The following is a 16,356-nucleotide window of genomic DNA, read 5'->3' as shown; positions in this document are numbered from 1 at the left end:
GAAGTCGGAAATACACCATGGGGGGTAGAGTCATGAAGAAATGATCCAAGCTCCGGGTGGAGATGGCAAAACTGCACCTGGAAGACAAGCCGAAGAGGGAGCAAATCAACCCCCAGATGAAAAAGTTGAAGGGACACCCGGGGGACAAGTTCATGAAAGAACAATTCAACTCCCAGGTGCAGATGCCACGAATGCACCTAGAGAAAATGCACAAGCACACCTGAATGAGAAGGAATTGAAAGAAATCGAGAAGCTTGATCCACTGGAAGAAGAACCACTCTGGGAATTATATGTAGACGGATCCTCAAACTCTTTAGGAAGTAGAGCGGGCCTAATTCTCACAGGACTTGAGAACTTCGTCATGGACTACGAAGTAAGGTTTGGCTTTCACGCATCTAATAATGAAGCAGATTACGTAGCCCTCATAGCCGGAATGAACTTGGCAATCCAAACTTGTGCCCAAAGACTGAGAGCTTATAGTGATTCTCAACTGGTTGTCAACCAGACACAAGGGACTTACGAAGCACGCGACGAGCGCATGTGCAAATACCTAGCGAAGGTTCGCCAACTCTCTGACAAGTTCAAAAGCTTCAAGATCACCCGAGTCCCAAGGACGGAGAACGGAAAGGCAGATGCACTCTCTAGGCTAGCCGCCTCTAGATACACTGCCTTAGGAAATATATATATGAAATTTCTTAGAAAATCTAGTATTGAGAACAAAGTCATTGAAGTGATGCAAATCGATCATGAGCCGTGCTGGATGGACGAGATCATTGATTACATGCATAACGGGAAACTCCCCGAAGGAAAGAAAGAAGCACGGTAGGTGATTCAGAGATCTGTCAGATTCTCCCTCGATGGAGGAAACTTGTATAAAATTGCATACACCCTCTCTTATCTGAAATGCCTCTGGTCCACCGATGCCTCGTACGTCTTGTAAGAAATGCATGAAGGAATTTGTGGCTGTGGGACCCGATCCCGCGTGAGGGGCGCGGCACGTGACCCGCCTCTCTTAGTCTCTCTTACCCACGCGAATGGCGTGTGCCATTTTTTATTATTGATTTTATTCATCTTTTTCATGAACTTGGGATCACTAAAGCAATCCGAATTTCACGCAAAAGAAACTGACAGAGTCGCCACCTAGATGAGAGATCTAGGACTCATAATTGACCAGAAATCTAGATTCGTTACCTGATTACGAGAATGGAAGGTATGGGGAGTTACCACCGCATGCATCATTCTTGCTCGATAATCTGGTTTTCAATTTCAAAAGTTAACTCTTTTGAATTTCTTTTAAATGGCTCATTTAACTCTATATTAATGTGTGAACTATATCACATGCATCCTAAGATCTAATTTCAATACATTTCCTAATGTGTATCTTGATATTCTTAATTTGTTTGGATTCAATCTATGGGAAAAAGTCCTAAGTGATTTAATCAATTTTAATTTAAGGTTTTAAATGATGAAATAAAAAAAACTACCCTAAAAAACCTACTGATTGTTGTGGACCCCGATCCCGAGGATGAATGGGCGAGGGACACGAGGTCCCCCGTCGATCCTCCAAGATCTCCACAATGTGAAGGAGAGCTCTACCAAGGAACTCTCGAAATGGTGCCACTCACAGCATGGGTGGCGATATAAGTGAGATACCTCTCGATTCCAGGACTAGCCCGGAACCCAGATGTACCTATAACAAAGAAGAGTCGCCATCCAGGGAAGTAGGCCCTGGATCCCATGAAATGCTATGTTGCAACGGATAACCAGAGATACAAAAGTCCGTGCCTGATGACGAATGGGGAAGGTATTAAGCGCCCCCAATTCGCCCAAGTGCAAGCACCTGGTCTCTTATGCCCTTTTTAATTAATTTTGAAGAGTTTTGGGCTAAAATCATGTAAAATGGGAACGAGTATCCCCGAGAAAACGTCTATCTAAGCATGCATGACCCGGGGATGGGCAAAAGAAGATAAACATCGAAATTCTAACTCATCGCATCTAGTCCTAACTCATCACATCTAGGAAAGCAGTAACATCCGCATGCACAGCTACAGCTAAGCAAGCAATATCAGATATGGTAAGCAGAAAAGCAGTAAACATCTACAGCTAAGCATGTGAAACTAAACGCACAAGGAATAAGCAAGCTGAAAGTAAACACACAAGGAATCAAAGACAAACACACGATAAGCTAAAAGATGCGACGAAATAAAGGAATCAGAAAATAGACGGTATGCGCAGGCCCCAAAATGCCAGGGAAAATAAAAGGGAACGTACGATAGGCTCAGGGAGCGACTCTAATGAATCAAGCTCAGCGATCCTGATCCGCTAAAGATCGGATAAGTCTCACGATCGTCATAGCCTATCGCTGGGCTCAGCGAGGACAATCCCTGTGAAGGGACCACGCTACGTCATCGCCTGTCCCAAAACTCGATAAAACGTCGGAAAACCGATGAAAACCGAAAAACCACGATCGAGATCGGAAATGGAATGAAAAAGGAGACTCCGAGTGACCTGGAGATCATCATCCTTGCCCATTTTTGTTTTTGTTTTTGAAATGTTTGAAAATATTTGAAAATGTTTATTAAAAGGTTTGACTGGACTTGGGTGGACCCAAGCTACCTACGTACCCTGTGAAAAGGGATCAAGCCAACGTAGTTCGAACCAGCTTTTCGAAAAACGCTTTGAGTGTTTTTTATGTTTTTTGGATTTTTGTTATTTGATTTTTATGTATTTTTATCCCTTTTGATCGAATGGGGGTTTTGGCTCAAGAGGTTGCCGTCCGTCATCGCCTAAACCCGATGGAAACTCCGAAAATCGATGAAAATCTCGAAAACCGAATGAAATCCCGAAACGCAGGAACTCGAAGGAGAAAACGGAACGGAAGGAGCCCCAAAATGAAAGAAAATCCCAAACTCTAAGGAAAGTCGAAAGCGAGGCAAAGGAAGAGTATTACCTGTTTGGAGGGAAATTGCCAATGCAGAGGATTCCTTGGAACTTTAGTGTCGGCACCGGAAATGGTGGCCGAGCATCTCCCGGATCGTGACGGTGCCGGATCTAAGCGGGAATTGTCGAAGTTTCTGATCCGATGGCAAGGTTGATGAATCGATTGCTGGAATTTTCAAGGATTGTTGGAATGAATGGCGAGGCGGCTTCGATGGTACAGTTGAAATAGAGAGTTAAATCTGATGGGGAGATGAAGCCTCGGTGGATGAAACGGGGTTGATCGGAGAGTGTCCAGAAAGTGGAGCTCGAGCTCCCCTTCGGAAAATGCTTTTTTTTATTATTATATATATATATATATATATATATTTTTATATATAAAAACAACGAGCCCCTCTTCTCTCCCTTTCTCTCTTTCTCTGTTTTTCCCCTTCTTTTTTTTTTGAAAATGGGAGGTAGCGGTGGTGAAGGGGAAGATCGGCCGGCAGGAGGTGGCACGGCGGCTGGTGGTGGCGCGGTGAAGCTCGAGTTCCCTCCCTCTCTCTGTTTTTCTGTCTCTCTCTCTCTCTCTCTCTCTCTCTTCTTTTCTTTTTAGATGAAATGGAAAAGGGGTTTAAGGGTGGCTGCTACTGGGAGAAAATCCAAGTGGGTTTGGTGGGGGAGACGAAGGTAGAAGATGAAGAAAAGGGTAGATGTGGTTGCTGATGGTGGTGGTTCTGATGGTGTTAATGGTTGAAATGGAAGAGGGTTTGAAGGTTATAGACTTGGGTTTTCGAAGTGGGTTTGGGGTGGAGGTGGGTTGCGATTTTGGAGGTGGGGATTGGAGGAGATGAAGGTAAGAGAGGGTTTTCGAATGGGTGGTGGTGGTGGTGGTTCGGTGGAGGTGAGTGGGGGTGTGGGTTTTCGGATCTGCAGAGGTGATGGAACGGGGAAGGTGGATTTGGGTTTCGGTTTTTTTGAGGTATAGACAAAGGGTTTTCGGTTTTGGGGTTGAGGGTGGTGGAGGTGAAGAATGGGAGGGGATTTTCGAAGGGTGGTGTTAGGGTGAAAATGGGTTTTGGGTTTCGGGTTGGAGGTTGAGGGTGGTGGCTGGTGGTGGTGCGGCGGCTATGGAGGTGGAAGATGGGTTTTGGGTTTCGGGTTTGAGGTTGAGGATGGTGGCTGGAGGTGGTGGATGTCTGTGGTGGAGAAGGGTGATGGTGGGTTTGATGGGTTTTGGGTAGGGAAATGGTGTTGGCGGAGGTGGTGGATGTTGGTGGTTAGTGGAGGTGGGTGTAAGAGAGGGTGGAGATGGGTTCGGCTGGCAGTGGTGGTGAAGAGGAGGGGTTTTAATGGAGGTGGCGGCTCGGTGGTGGTGAGGATGGTGGTGGTGCCGACGGGGAGGGATGGTGGAGGCAGTGGTGGTGGCTGTCGAAATGGAAGTGGCTGAGGATGATGGTTGAGAGAAGAAGGGGGTGACTACTGCTACAAGAAGGGGACGGAACTCCGGTGGAGTTGACGGGGAAGATGACCGGAAGTCCTCCCTTTTTTCCTTTTTTCTTTTTTTTTTCTCTTTGCCTCTCTCTCTTTTGCAGAAAAAAATCGAGCCTCCCCCTTCTCCACGATTTTGATTTTTGCTTAAATAGCTAATGTTTATTGTTTGCAAAGGAAGCAACACCCATTTTATCAAAATACCCCTAGGACAAGGTGATTTTACAACCTCCTACCATTAGCCCTACTTGCCTTTTCTTCATATCAATGGGCACCCCCACTTGATTGTTTCACTCCCCTCTTTTAAAAGGGGAAAATATATACGCCTCCCCTTTTCTTCGGACAGCCCTCTTTAGCATATTTTCTAGTTATAGGGGGGGCCACTACAAAAAACTCAAGGGTATTGTGCAAATTTTGCAAATTCCGGAAAAACAATGCAGGGGAAAGCTGGTGTAATTGACCAGAGGATATCAGTGGGATTTCGGGATCACTTGGGCTTCCAGAATATTTTGAAAATTAATTTTCGAATGAGCAATTTCGGATTTTCATGTTCTTTTGCCATTGGTCCTCAAATTTTAGAAACTTCGGGGCTCAGCTTTCAGGGCACTTCGGGAATCGGTTTCAGGAACTTGAAAGTTTGATTTTGGGGACTCGGGGTTCGATTTCAGGACTCAGGCTTCGGGAATTTTACCTAATTCCGGAAATTTATTCGACTTTGGGAAATTGGGGGAAATTGGGAAGTCAGTAAAATATCAAGGAGAGGTCGAGCTAGCATCATCCACACTTGAGAAATTCGCATAGAGGGGTGCCAATACCAAAACTCAGGGGTATTTTGTAACTCTTTCAAATTTTTGCGAAAATGAGATAGAGGATCAGGGCAATTTGAACGGGGATGCCAATGGGGTTCAGAGATCATCCAGGCCTTCAAACGATTTCCAAAATATATGGGAATGGGCATTTTTAGGATTTCCGGGTTCGATTTTTCGAAAATTTTGAGATTCGGTTCCGAGATCTCGACTCAACTTCGGGATTGGGATTTTATTCGATTTCAATAATTTATTCGATTTTGGGGAAAATGGTCCGGTCAAAATGGGGTGTCTACAGATGCCCCTCTTTGGCAGAGGGCGCTTGTCGCACGAATGCCAAAGCTGAAGAGACAACACATTTTGATCGGCCCAAAATTTCAAATGAAAAGATACAAAAGGGATTGGATTTTTTTATTGAATGGCAATTTGGACTTTGAACAATCAGGCGGAACCCACACGCACTGGAAATGAGGTTGGGATAATCAGGCGGAACCTTCACGCCTTGAAAATAGAATTTTTAGTTAGGCGGGACCTTCGCGCGCTAACGGGAGATTCGGTTAGGTGGAACCTTCACACGCTAACCACAGGGAAGCTTTGTTATGCGGAACCCTCACGCAGTAACAAGCAATGAAAATTATTATGTGGAACCCTCACACAGTAACAAAAGGTGGAATTTTAATTAGGCGGAACCCTCACGCACTAATCAAAGGGGAAAGCGTTGTTATGCGGACCCTCACGCAGTAACAAGCGACGGAAATTTGTTATGTGGAACCCTCACACAGTAACAAAAGGTGGAATTTTAATTAGGCGGAACCCTCACGCACTAATCAAAGGGGAAAGCGTTGTTATGCGGACCCTCACGCAGTAACAAGCGACGGAAATTTGTTATGTGGAACCCTCACACAGTAACAAAAGGGAAAGCGTTGTTATGCGGACCCTCACGCAGTAACAAGCGACGAAAATTTGTTATGTGGAACCCTCACACAGTAACAAAAGGTGGAATTTTAATTAGGCGGAACCCTCACGCACTAATCAAAGGGGAAAGCGTTGTTATGCGGACCCTCACGCAGTAACAAACGACGGAAATTTATTATATGGAACCCTCACACAGTAACAAAAGGTGGAATTTTAATTAGGCGGAACCCTCACGCACTAATCAAAGGGGAAAGCGTTGTTATGCGGACCCTCACGCAGTAACAAGCGACGGAAATTTGTTATGTGGAACCCTCACACAGTAACAAAAGGGAAAGCGTTGTTATGCGGAACCCTCACGCAGTAACAAGCAACGGAAATTTGGACGAGTAAAACTCTTATGAAAAGATTGATACTCTCCTGCCTTTGATTGAGTGATTGATTTGAATTGATTGATTTGGATAGATGGATTTGGATTGATTTCTTTGGAGATTACTTTGTCTCTCCAAAGAAGCGGGAACTCTTTTTTTTTTTTTTTTTTATACTTGATTCAGATTGATCATTTTAAGAATTGCTTTGTCTCTTGCCGAGAAAACGGGAGTGCGAATTCCTTGCTGAGGACCGGACTCACATGATTTGCTGGGATTTTGGATATTGACCCTTTTTTAAAGAATTGGATTTTGCTGGGGATTGAATGCTTTGAGCAGTTGACAGCGAACTCTCTGGGAGGTAGATGCTAGACTCCATTGGGGACTAGCCTTGCTGATGAGCTGACTATAGAGTAGGCTTAGCCGGGGAATTTGGAGGTTTGACTCGAGATGTGCTCGAGCTTCTCTCATCTCAACTTGCTGGAGACATTGGTTTATTCTGATTATCCTTGTGAATTTGACAGCTTTTATGACTTGGCGTGATTTGCCAAGTCATAAAAGATGCCCCTAGTGCATTTCATACTTCCATTACTAGAGTCTTAATAAAGCAATACAAATGCAGGGAAACAAATATTTCATTTCATGAATATTGGATTTAGAAAACTCTGTGTGTAGAGGAAACATGAAAACCATAAGATCAATTCTGCCTGAAAGGTCTCTTTCAAATCGGCCAGCTGACAAAATCTCAATAGGCCTGATAGCTTGCTATTCTTCTGAACCTTGCTCTGATTTAATCTGTCTTCCGGAGAAGCAACTTCTTGCTTTGGTGCCTGCCACCCCAGCTCTGGGAAAGGTACAGACCATACAAGACCGGGGAGATTTTGACTTGACACGCGACAGACATCGACAAGTGACAAGTAAAAGACATTGACAAGCACAAGACTTGGATTTCAAGAAAGACTCAACTTGCTTCTTGACCTGACAAATATTTTAAATGGTGAAGGTTAACCACTCTTAGAGTGACTTGAATACCATGTTTAAAAGTGATTCATTCCCTGTTCGGTATTACCGTCATGGGCATTAAACCCCTTTGATTGCTTAGTCTTAAATGCCCCTAATTTAGAAAAATATCAAAGTAAGCCATGCTGGCACTATTCAGACTTTGATGATGCCATTATCGGGTTACCAGTCTTGTCTACCTCCAGTTGTTCAGCTCCTTGAGAAGTCACTGCCACTGACCAGATTGCCATTTTCAAGTTTTCAATCTGGCGGACCGCTTGCCTTAATTTTTGCCTGAATTGCTCTTGCGAGTTTTCAATCCAGCAGGCTCACACCTTGATTTTTGCCTAAGCCGCCCTTTCGGGTTTTCAACTTAGCAGGTGAATGACCCTAACTTTTGCTTAGATCGCCCTTGCGGGTTTTCAATCTAACGGGCCTTCAGACTCCATTTTTTTTATTTTTTATTATTATTTTTTAGCCACAAACCTTTGCCTATTGCACCAAAAGGACTTTTTAGGTAGATTAGGGTTTGAAGGACCGGAGTTTTGGTAAGTTTTCCAAGGTTTCGAACGAATCCGGACTAGCCGGACTGCCTACGTACCCCCAAAGGATGAGGATCAGGTCGCGCGTAGTTCAAGGCACAAATGCCCCTAGTTTATGGGTTATGAAAATTGAATGTTTTGATTTTGTGTAAGCTCAAAAGGGTTTTGCAAAGGATTCTTTTGATATGTTAAGTAAGGATTTTTAGTTTGAAGCTCTAGTCGGCCAAGGAAGGCCTTCTGGTGCCTTAAGCATAGTATTTCTTGAGTTGGTCAAGGTTTGTTGGCTCTGTTAGTTTTTCTCCATTTTCATCAAGGAGTCTGACGGCTTTTCCAGGCAGGACTTCGTCAACAATGTATGGACCTGACCATTTTGGCTTGAATTTACCCCTGGGATCATATACCGGTGCCCGGAAGGATTTCAGAACAAGATCTCCTTTCTTGAGGTCTCGAACTCGAACTTTCTTGTTGAAGGCTCTCTCGACACGGCGCTGATACCCCTGAACATGGTACAATGCTTTCAGCCTCTTTTCGTCAATCATTTGTAACTCTTGATGTCTAGCTTGAGCCCAAACAGATTCTGGCAACCCCGCTTCCATCATCACTCTCAGGGAGGGAATTCGCAGTTCAATAGGCAAGACAGCTTCCATTCCGTACACCAGAGAATAGGGAGTTGCACCTGTAGAGGATCTGATTGACGTTCTATAGGCCCACAAAGCATACGGGAGCTTGTTCGACCAATCTTTGTAAGTCTCAGTCATCTTGCTGATTATCACTTTGATGTTTTTATTAGCAGCTTCAACAGCTCCGTTTGTTTGGGGTCTATATGGCGAAGACTTATGATGCTTGATCTTAAACTCCTCACACAGGCGCGCTACCTCCTTCTTGAAATGGGACCCATTGTCTGAAATTAGTTCATGTGGTACTCCATATCTGCAAATGATATTCGTTCTGATGAACTTCGCAACAGAAGCCGAGGTCAATGATGCATACGAAGCAGCTTCTATCCACTTTGTGAAGTAATCAATGGCGACCAGGATATACTCATGGCCGCTAGAAGACTTCAGACTTATCTTCCCGATGATATCTATTCCCCATACTGAGAACGGCCACGGTGAAGTAAGAGAATGCAACTGAGAAGGCGGCACATGGATGAGATTGGCGTAGACCTGACATTTGTGACATTTCTTCACATAGGCGTAGCAATCTGCTTCCATTGTCGGCCAGTAATAACCAAGTCTGAGAATCTTCCTTGACAGCATCTTTCCGTTCATATGCGGTCCGCAGACTCCTTCGTGTGTCTGCTCTATGAGCTCAGCTGCTTGATCCTCATCTATACACAAAAGTTGGATTCCATCGAACGACCTTCTGTACAACTCTTCACCACAGATGACAAAGTTAGAGGCCATTTTCTGAAGAGACCTTCGCTCTTTTCCTGAAGCTTCCGGCGGATGTCCTTTGCCTGAGATGAAGTTTTTGATATCCGTGTACCAAGGCTTGCCATCTGAACACCTCGCTGCTATTTCAATAGCGTTAACATGTGACGGGGCCCATTGAAGTCGCACTTCTAATGGTTGAACCTCCATTGTTGCAGAAATATCAAGCATTGAAGCCAGAGTAGCTAATGCATCCGCAAAATGATTCTTTGTTCTGGACAAATGAGTGAATGTGATATTTCCGAATTTTCTGACCAGAGACTCTAGGTACGTATTATACGGGATCAACTTATCGTCTCTTGTTTTCCAGTTTCCGTTAGTTTGACAGATAATCAAAATTGAGTCCCCGAATACATCTAGGTCCTGAATGCGCAAGGCTATGGCTGCTTCCAAACCTGAGATACACGCCTCGTATTCTGCCATATTGTTTGTGCACTTGAACTGAAGTTTGATGGATATAGGGATATACTCTTTTCTTGGTGACACCAACACCGCCCCTACTCCTTGGCCTCGATTGTTGACTGCTCCATCAAAGTACATCAACCACTTTGTGTCTGGAACTTCATCTTCCACAGTCATTATCTCCTCATCTGGAAACTCTGCTTTCAAAAATTCATTATTTTCTGCTGGTGAATCGGCTAACTGTTCAGCTATCACACGCCCCTTAATTGACTTCTGCGTGACATAAGTGATATCGAACTCAGACAATAACAACAACCACCTAGCAGTTCTTCCGGTGAGGGCTGGCTTCTCGAACAAGTATTTCAATGGGTCCATCCGTGAGAGTAGAAGAACCCTACTCGACAACAAATAATGCCTCAGCTTCTGAGTAGCCCAAACCAGTGCTAGACAAGTCTTCTCAAGAATGGTGTACTTTTGCTCGTACTCCAACATTTTCTTGCTGACGTAGTAAATGGCTCTTTCTCGCTTCGACTCTGGGTCTTGCTGCGCTAACATACACCCCATCGCTGTGTCAGTAACAGACAAGTACAGCAACATCGGTTGTCCTGGTATGATTGGTGACAAAACTGGTGGTAAAGCCAAACACTGCTTGATTTTCTCGAAAGCTTCTTGACATTCTTCGTTCCATTTCTTTGGAGCATTCTTCTTTAAGAGCTTGAAAATCGGTTCACAAGTCGTTGTCAACTGTGCAATGAACCTTCTCAAGTACTGGACCTTTCCTAAAAACCCACGGATCTGCTTCTCAGTCTTTGGCGGAGCCATTTCTTGGATAGCTTTGATTTTCTGTGGATCTACTTCAATCCCTCTCTGGCTGACCAAGAATCCCAGCAGTTTTCCCGACGTAACCCCAAATACACACTTATTCGGGTTGAGACGGAGCTTGAACTTTTGGATTCGCTGGAAGAACTTTCTCAATGCCCCTGCATGCTCTTCCCTGGTCTTCGCTTTAACGATCATGTCATCAACATATACTTCGACCTCTTTGTGGATCATGTCATGCAGTAGAGTGGTAGCAGCCCTCTGATATGTTGCTCCAGCATTTTTGAGTCCAAATGGCATAACTCTGTAACAATATGTCCCCCATTGAGTGATGAAGGCCGTCTTGATCATGTCCTCAGGAGCCATCTTGATCTGGTTGTATCCCGAGAATCCATCCATAAATGAAAGGAGAGCATGGCCCGTTGTGTTGTCCACCAAGATGTCTATGTGTGGCAAAGGAAAATCATCTTTCGGACTTGCTTTGTTCAGATCTCTGAAATCCACACACATTCTGACTTTTCCGTCCTTCTTGGGCACCGGTACTATGTTGGCTAGCCATTCAGGGTATTCAACAACTTGTATGAAGCCAACATCCAATTGTTTCTGAACTTCATCTCTGACTAGCAAGTCCCACTCTGGTTTCATTTTTTGGAGTTTTTGCTTTTTCGGTCTGGCACCCGGGATTAGGGGAAGTCTATGTTGAACAATGTCTTCACTTAATCCCGGCATGTCATCATAGGACCAAGCGAAAACTTCTTTGAATTCCTTTAACAGGGCAATTAATTCCGCACGCTCTTCGGGAGTTAATGTTTTGCCAATTCGAATTTCCCGAATTAGGGTTTCATCACCAATATTGATGGTCTCGATTTCCTCTTCGAATGGTTTTGCTCGACGCTGCTCCTCCTGCCTAATCATGTGTTTGATTTCAGGGGGAGTTTCGTCGGCATCCTCATTAGAGGGGGAGTCTTGATTATTATTATTATCAATTTGATCAGATAAAGAAGCAGAAATTGAAGTAGAGACAGGCGAATAAAAAGAAGAGTCTTTTATTTCATTCAAAGAAATCGAAGTTACATCTGTTGACGCGCCTTCAATGGGCTCAGTATTGAAATCTTTAGAAATCTTTACAGACTCATCATCAAACTGGACTATCGTATGAACAGAATCGACAGACTCGATAGACTCAACGGAAGATGCAATGGACTCTGCATCGGACTGAACAACGGCATCGAAAGACTCCTCATCAACGGGCTCGATCACGACTGTACCTGCATCAAAAGAAACATCAGATAAAGCAAACTCTATTTTTGACTCGGAAATGGACATATAGCTAGAGACAACAGACTCTTTGATAGAAACAGGACTGTACTGGATGACGACTCGGGGTATGACCTGGGAACTCCAGTTCGTGAGAGGTCCCTCGGCTGGGGTGATAAGGCTTTCAGGATCAAGGATCAGCGCATCTCCTCTGATCATGGCTACAATCGGTAACTCAACCTGGAACAGGGAATTCAGAAGACACGGCTCAAGGATATCAGCCCAATCAACCTCTGGTTCGATCTCATGAATCTGCAAACTCGGGTATTCATCTGGCAGCTCCATATCGAAAAATATCTCAAACCCCGGCAGCTCCTGCCCTGTCAGTTCATCAACCCACGGCTCTGCGAACCCACAGAATGCAAAGTCATCACCCTCTCTGCGGTATTTACCATTTCTGATCAGACTGAATGATTTCATCGGCAGCTCTAGACCCCGGCGTCGGAGCTCGGACCATTTCCGCATGTAATTTCTCATTTCTCTAATCTCATCACGAGAAGGTTCATATCCGAGTCCGAACAACCCTTCATTCTTTCTCATTACAGGCCATTCGACTATCCCTTGATGATTGCGACCCAGACCTGCACCGGGAAGGTACCCCTGTTTACGCATCATCTTTACAACCCGGGGATTAGTGCTGGTGAGGAACAAAATCTCTTCACTCTTTGCTTTCTCAAATGATATGGCTGTGACTTCTACAGAGAACCCGGTCAGACTAACATCATCTTTCTTTTCTGAGGTACCCTCCTGCGAAATTTGGCCTACCTCTAAATCAGGATCACCCTTGACTGTTATCACCCTGTTGTTTCTGATGAACTTCAGTTTCTGGTGCAGTGAGGAAGGGATGACTCCAACCTTATGGAGCCAAGGTTGGCCAAGCAAGAGAAGGAAAGATGCTTTGATATCGAGCACTTGGAACTCTACTTCAAAGATTTCTCCTCCTATCAGAATTTCGGTTGCTAACGTTCCAATAACATCGCGTCTGGTACCGTCATACGCCAAAATTCCTTGTTCAGAAGGGATGAAGTCATTCGGCCCAAATCCCAGGACAGCAGCAGTGGCTAACGGACATACGTTCAGTGCGGACCCGTTGTCAACTAATACATCTGGAACCTTCTTACCGTTACAGACAACAGTGATCTTTAGTGGACGCGTATGATTATGACCCTCAGATGTCAGATCTTCATCAGTGAAAGAAAGAGTCTTGGACACCCTAGCCATTGCTACTAAACCAACCAGTTCATCAGATGTAATATCCACAGATACCTGTGCAGCATTCAACTCTCTTAGAACAACTTGACGGTGCTTTGGGGAAGCCATAAGCAAACCCCAAATTGAAATATTAGCCTGGGTCTTTTTGAGTTGGCGTAAAAGACTCTCATCCTCTTCTTCGCAACTCAGCTTGCTCTGCTTCTGCGCTTCTGCGGCTCTTACAACTTCAGCTGGGTTCTCAGCTCTTAACTCGGCGGGTTTGAAAATTCGCCCACCTCGAGTAACATGGCGGACTTCGTCACATTGATCGTTCAAGAAATCAAAGTCATCGTCATCGAAGCTAAGAACATATGGAGCAACATCTTGGACTTCATCTTCATCACATAGAAGAATGTAGGGACCAGTAGAAGACTCAGCATAATCATCTTCATCTCCACCAAGCACATAAGGCTTCTCTTCCTCTACTTCTTCAATTTCCTCGCCAAATGCCAAGACAGTCGGTGAATCGGAAGCGATAGCACAAATCAAGGAAGCAGGGTCAAGAATAGGCTCTTCAGTAAAAACCGCTCCAACTGTAGGTGGAGGGCGCGGAGCATGAGCTGGTAATGGATTCCGGGTAGTGTTTGGCATAAATACAGCAATTTTTTTCGCTTCTATCATGTCCTGAATTTTATGCCTCAAGGCCATACAGTTATCTGTTAGGTGCCCTGTCCCTTGATGATATGCACAATGCTGATCTTCACGCCAATATCTGGGGAGAATAGGTGGGGGAAGTTTCGGTTCTAAGAGAGTGATCTTTTTGTCTCTTAGCAACTTCTTGAGAGCGACAGATAAAGGGTAAGGTAGCGGATCAAAATGCCTTGGCGCTTTCCTCATTGGCTGCTCTGCTTCTGCTACAACTCTTCTCATAGGGCGCGCAGCAACCACATTGCTAACTTCAGGCTTTGAAACTACCATTGGCTTCTTTCCATTCCTCGGATCAAAAGATGACTTCTCCAGAGAACCCTTCAGCAACGCATCTTCAGTTATGGTTCCTGTCTTGATCAAGTGATTGAAATCAGAATAATACTGCGTCGCCATGAAGTGGTAATACTGCGGAGACAGGTTCTTGACCACAATTTTGATCTGATCTTCTTCAGAAGGGCGGTTAGTCATCTGAGCCGCTTTTCTCCTCCATCTTCTTACAAAAGAGGTAAACGTTTCCTGAGGTCCTTGCTTGATCGCTTTCAGATCCCTCTTCGTAACTTCAATTCCTTCTTCCATTGAAAATTGCTCAACAAACTTGTTAGCAATTTCGTCTAAGGTTCCGAGCTCTTCGGGTTTCAGATGAAGGAACCACTTCTTGGCTACTCCTGTCAGAGACATCGGAAATACCTTAGCGATCTGCTCTGGAGACAGCCCATACCCTTCTAGATTTGAAATGAACGACCTCAGATGACTCCACGGGCACCCCGTCCCATCATATTTATCAAAATCCGGCATTCTGAATTTTGGAGGAAGAGTGACACCAGGGAAAAGGGAAAAGTCAGACATATTTATCTTCTTTGGGCCCTTAACTTGCATGCTTTCAACTTGCTGAGTCAACTTTTCAACTCTATCAACCAATTCCTTCTCTTTGCCTGGCTTGACTGATTGCGGGAGACAGTTCTCCTCTACATACTGCTCGTCATAGAAATCATTTTCAGGAGAGATGACAGACTGAACAAGGCCTGGAATCACATTGGGAGGATTCTGGACGACAGGTTGTTTCGAGGTAGCGGTCCTCTCACTTTTCAACTGAGTAACCTCTTCCTTTAGGGTAGAAACCTCTCTTGTAAGGTTCCTCATCATGTCCCTCATTTCAGCTAACATCTCATTTGACTCGGCCATTTGGTTAAGACAAGGGGAAACAAGTGGAAATACAGCTGGTGAGATAGGTGAAGAAGATCTACGACTTAGTCTCGACGTAGAAGATTGTCGGGACCAAGTAGGCTGTGAAATGGTAACCTTTTTCGAAGCAATGGCTATTGCTTAACTCAGACTCCTGAAATGGAAGTAAGAACACTAATTTAAATTAAGATAATCAGAAAGAATGTTATGCACAAATTGAAACAAGGGATAATACAAACACATCTCCCCTCTGGGTAAAAACCAGCAGTACAACAATTGTAAGAAGGGTCATGACGGCCCATCAAACCTAAACGGATAACCATCACACTCATGTTGTTTCAGATAAAAATCCGACAGCATAACGGCGTTACAAAAGGATCATGGCATGGTAAACTCCTGGTTTATCACTAACACTAGAGCATAAAGTCATACTCAATATATTCTGGGTAAAATCCGGCAGCATAACGACTGTACAAAGAGATGTGATAAGGTAAGTACATGGTTTAGCTACCAGCCTAAAAAGATGATGACCACACTCAGGACATTTAGAGAAAATCTGGCAGCATAACAGCTGTACTAGGGGATATGGTACGGTAAGCACACGGTTTATCAATAACCCTAAAGGATAATGGTTACGCTTAAGGCTTTTTGGAGAAAATCCGGCAGCATAACGACTGTACAAGGAGGGTCTCGGCAACCAAGCATGAAGAATACGACGACAAGGTCAAGATGAAACAGGGCTCTCAGCAAGAACGCACACTATTAATGATAATGGCAAAGTAGACTCATGATTGGCATGCGGAGCGATCTGATCAAGATCGACCAAAGGTTCAAGCTCAGGGAAGAGATCATGGCTATAAAGATAATGACGTGAAACCAATGATCTGATCATAATCCAAAAGACGGATGGATAGGGAGAATGGATTAGATTATGAAAGAGAATCTAACTAAGAAGACTCTAATCTAGTAAATAAATATATATACATATATATACACCCTAACCAGGGGCACAAACCCTAGTCTAATCTAGCGGAGTCAAGGAAGTCTCGACTCATGACAGACAAGTGAGTGCACCAGGACCGCATTTGTAGCCACACGAGGTGAACTACCCTAGTCTATAAATGGGTCAAGGCTCCTAACTCTAGGTTCCACATGTGTAAGCAACACATGTTCATCCCCATATGAATGCAATATATATATATATAAACACGAGCACTTCCTAGTTGGGTTTCACTAAGTCAGTATGTATATACATAATATATAAAGCAAA

General features: G+C 44.3%; 1 protein-coding gene across 1 annotated transcript; it reads right to left on the bottom strand.

Moving 5' to 3' along the window:
* Positions 1 to 9,964: 9,964 nt before the first annotated feature.
* Positions 9,965 to 15,086, bottom strand: LOC143888967 (uncharacterized). The gene is made up of 3 exons (XM_077393344.1): positions 11,763 to 15,086; positions 10,041 to 10,949; positions 9,965 to 9,988 (listed from the first exon to the last, which is right to left on the bottom strand). Exons 1-3 carry the CDS (start codon positions 15,084 to 15,086, stop codon positions 9,965 to 9,967), a joined length of 4,257 nt encoding a protein of 1,418 aa, XP_077249459.1.
* Positions 15,087 to 16,356: the final 1,270 nt, after the last annotated feature.

This window comes from Tasmannia lanceolata, unplaced genomic scaffold, assembly GCF_043159265.1.
Source record: "Tasmannia lanceolata isolate RefF3 unplaced genomic scaffold, GAP_Taslan_0.1 ptg000012l, whole genome shotgun sequence".
Taxonomy (NCBI): Eukaryota; Viridiplantae; Streptophyta; class Magnoliopsida; order Canellales; family Winteraceae; genus Tasmannia; species Tasmannia lanceolata.
Note: the sequence above shows the minus strand (reverse complement) of the source record. Positions and strands in the feature narration are given on the sequence as shown.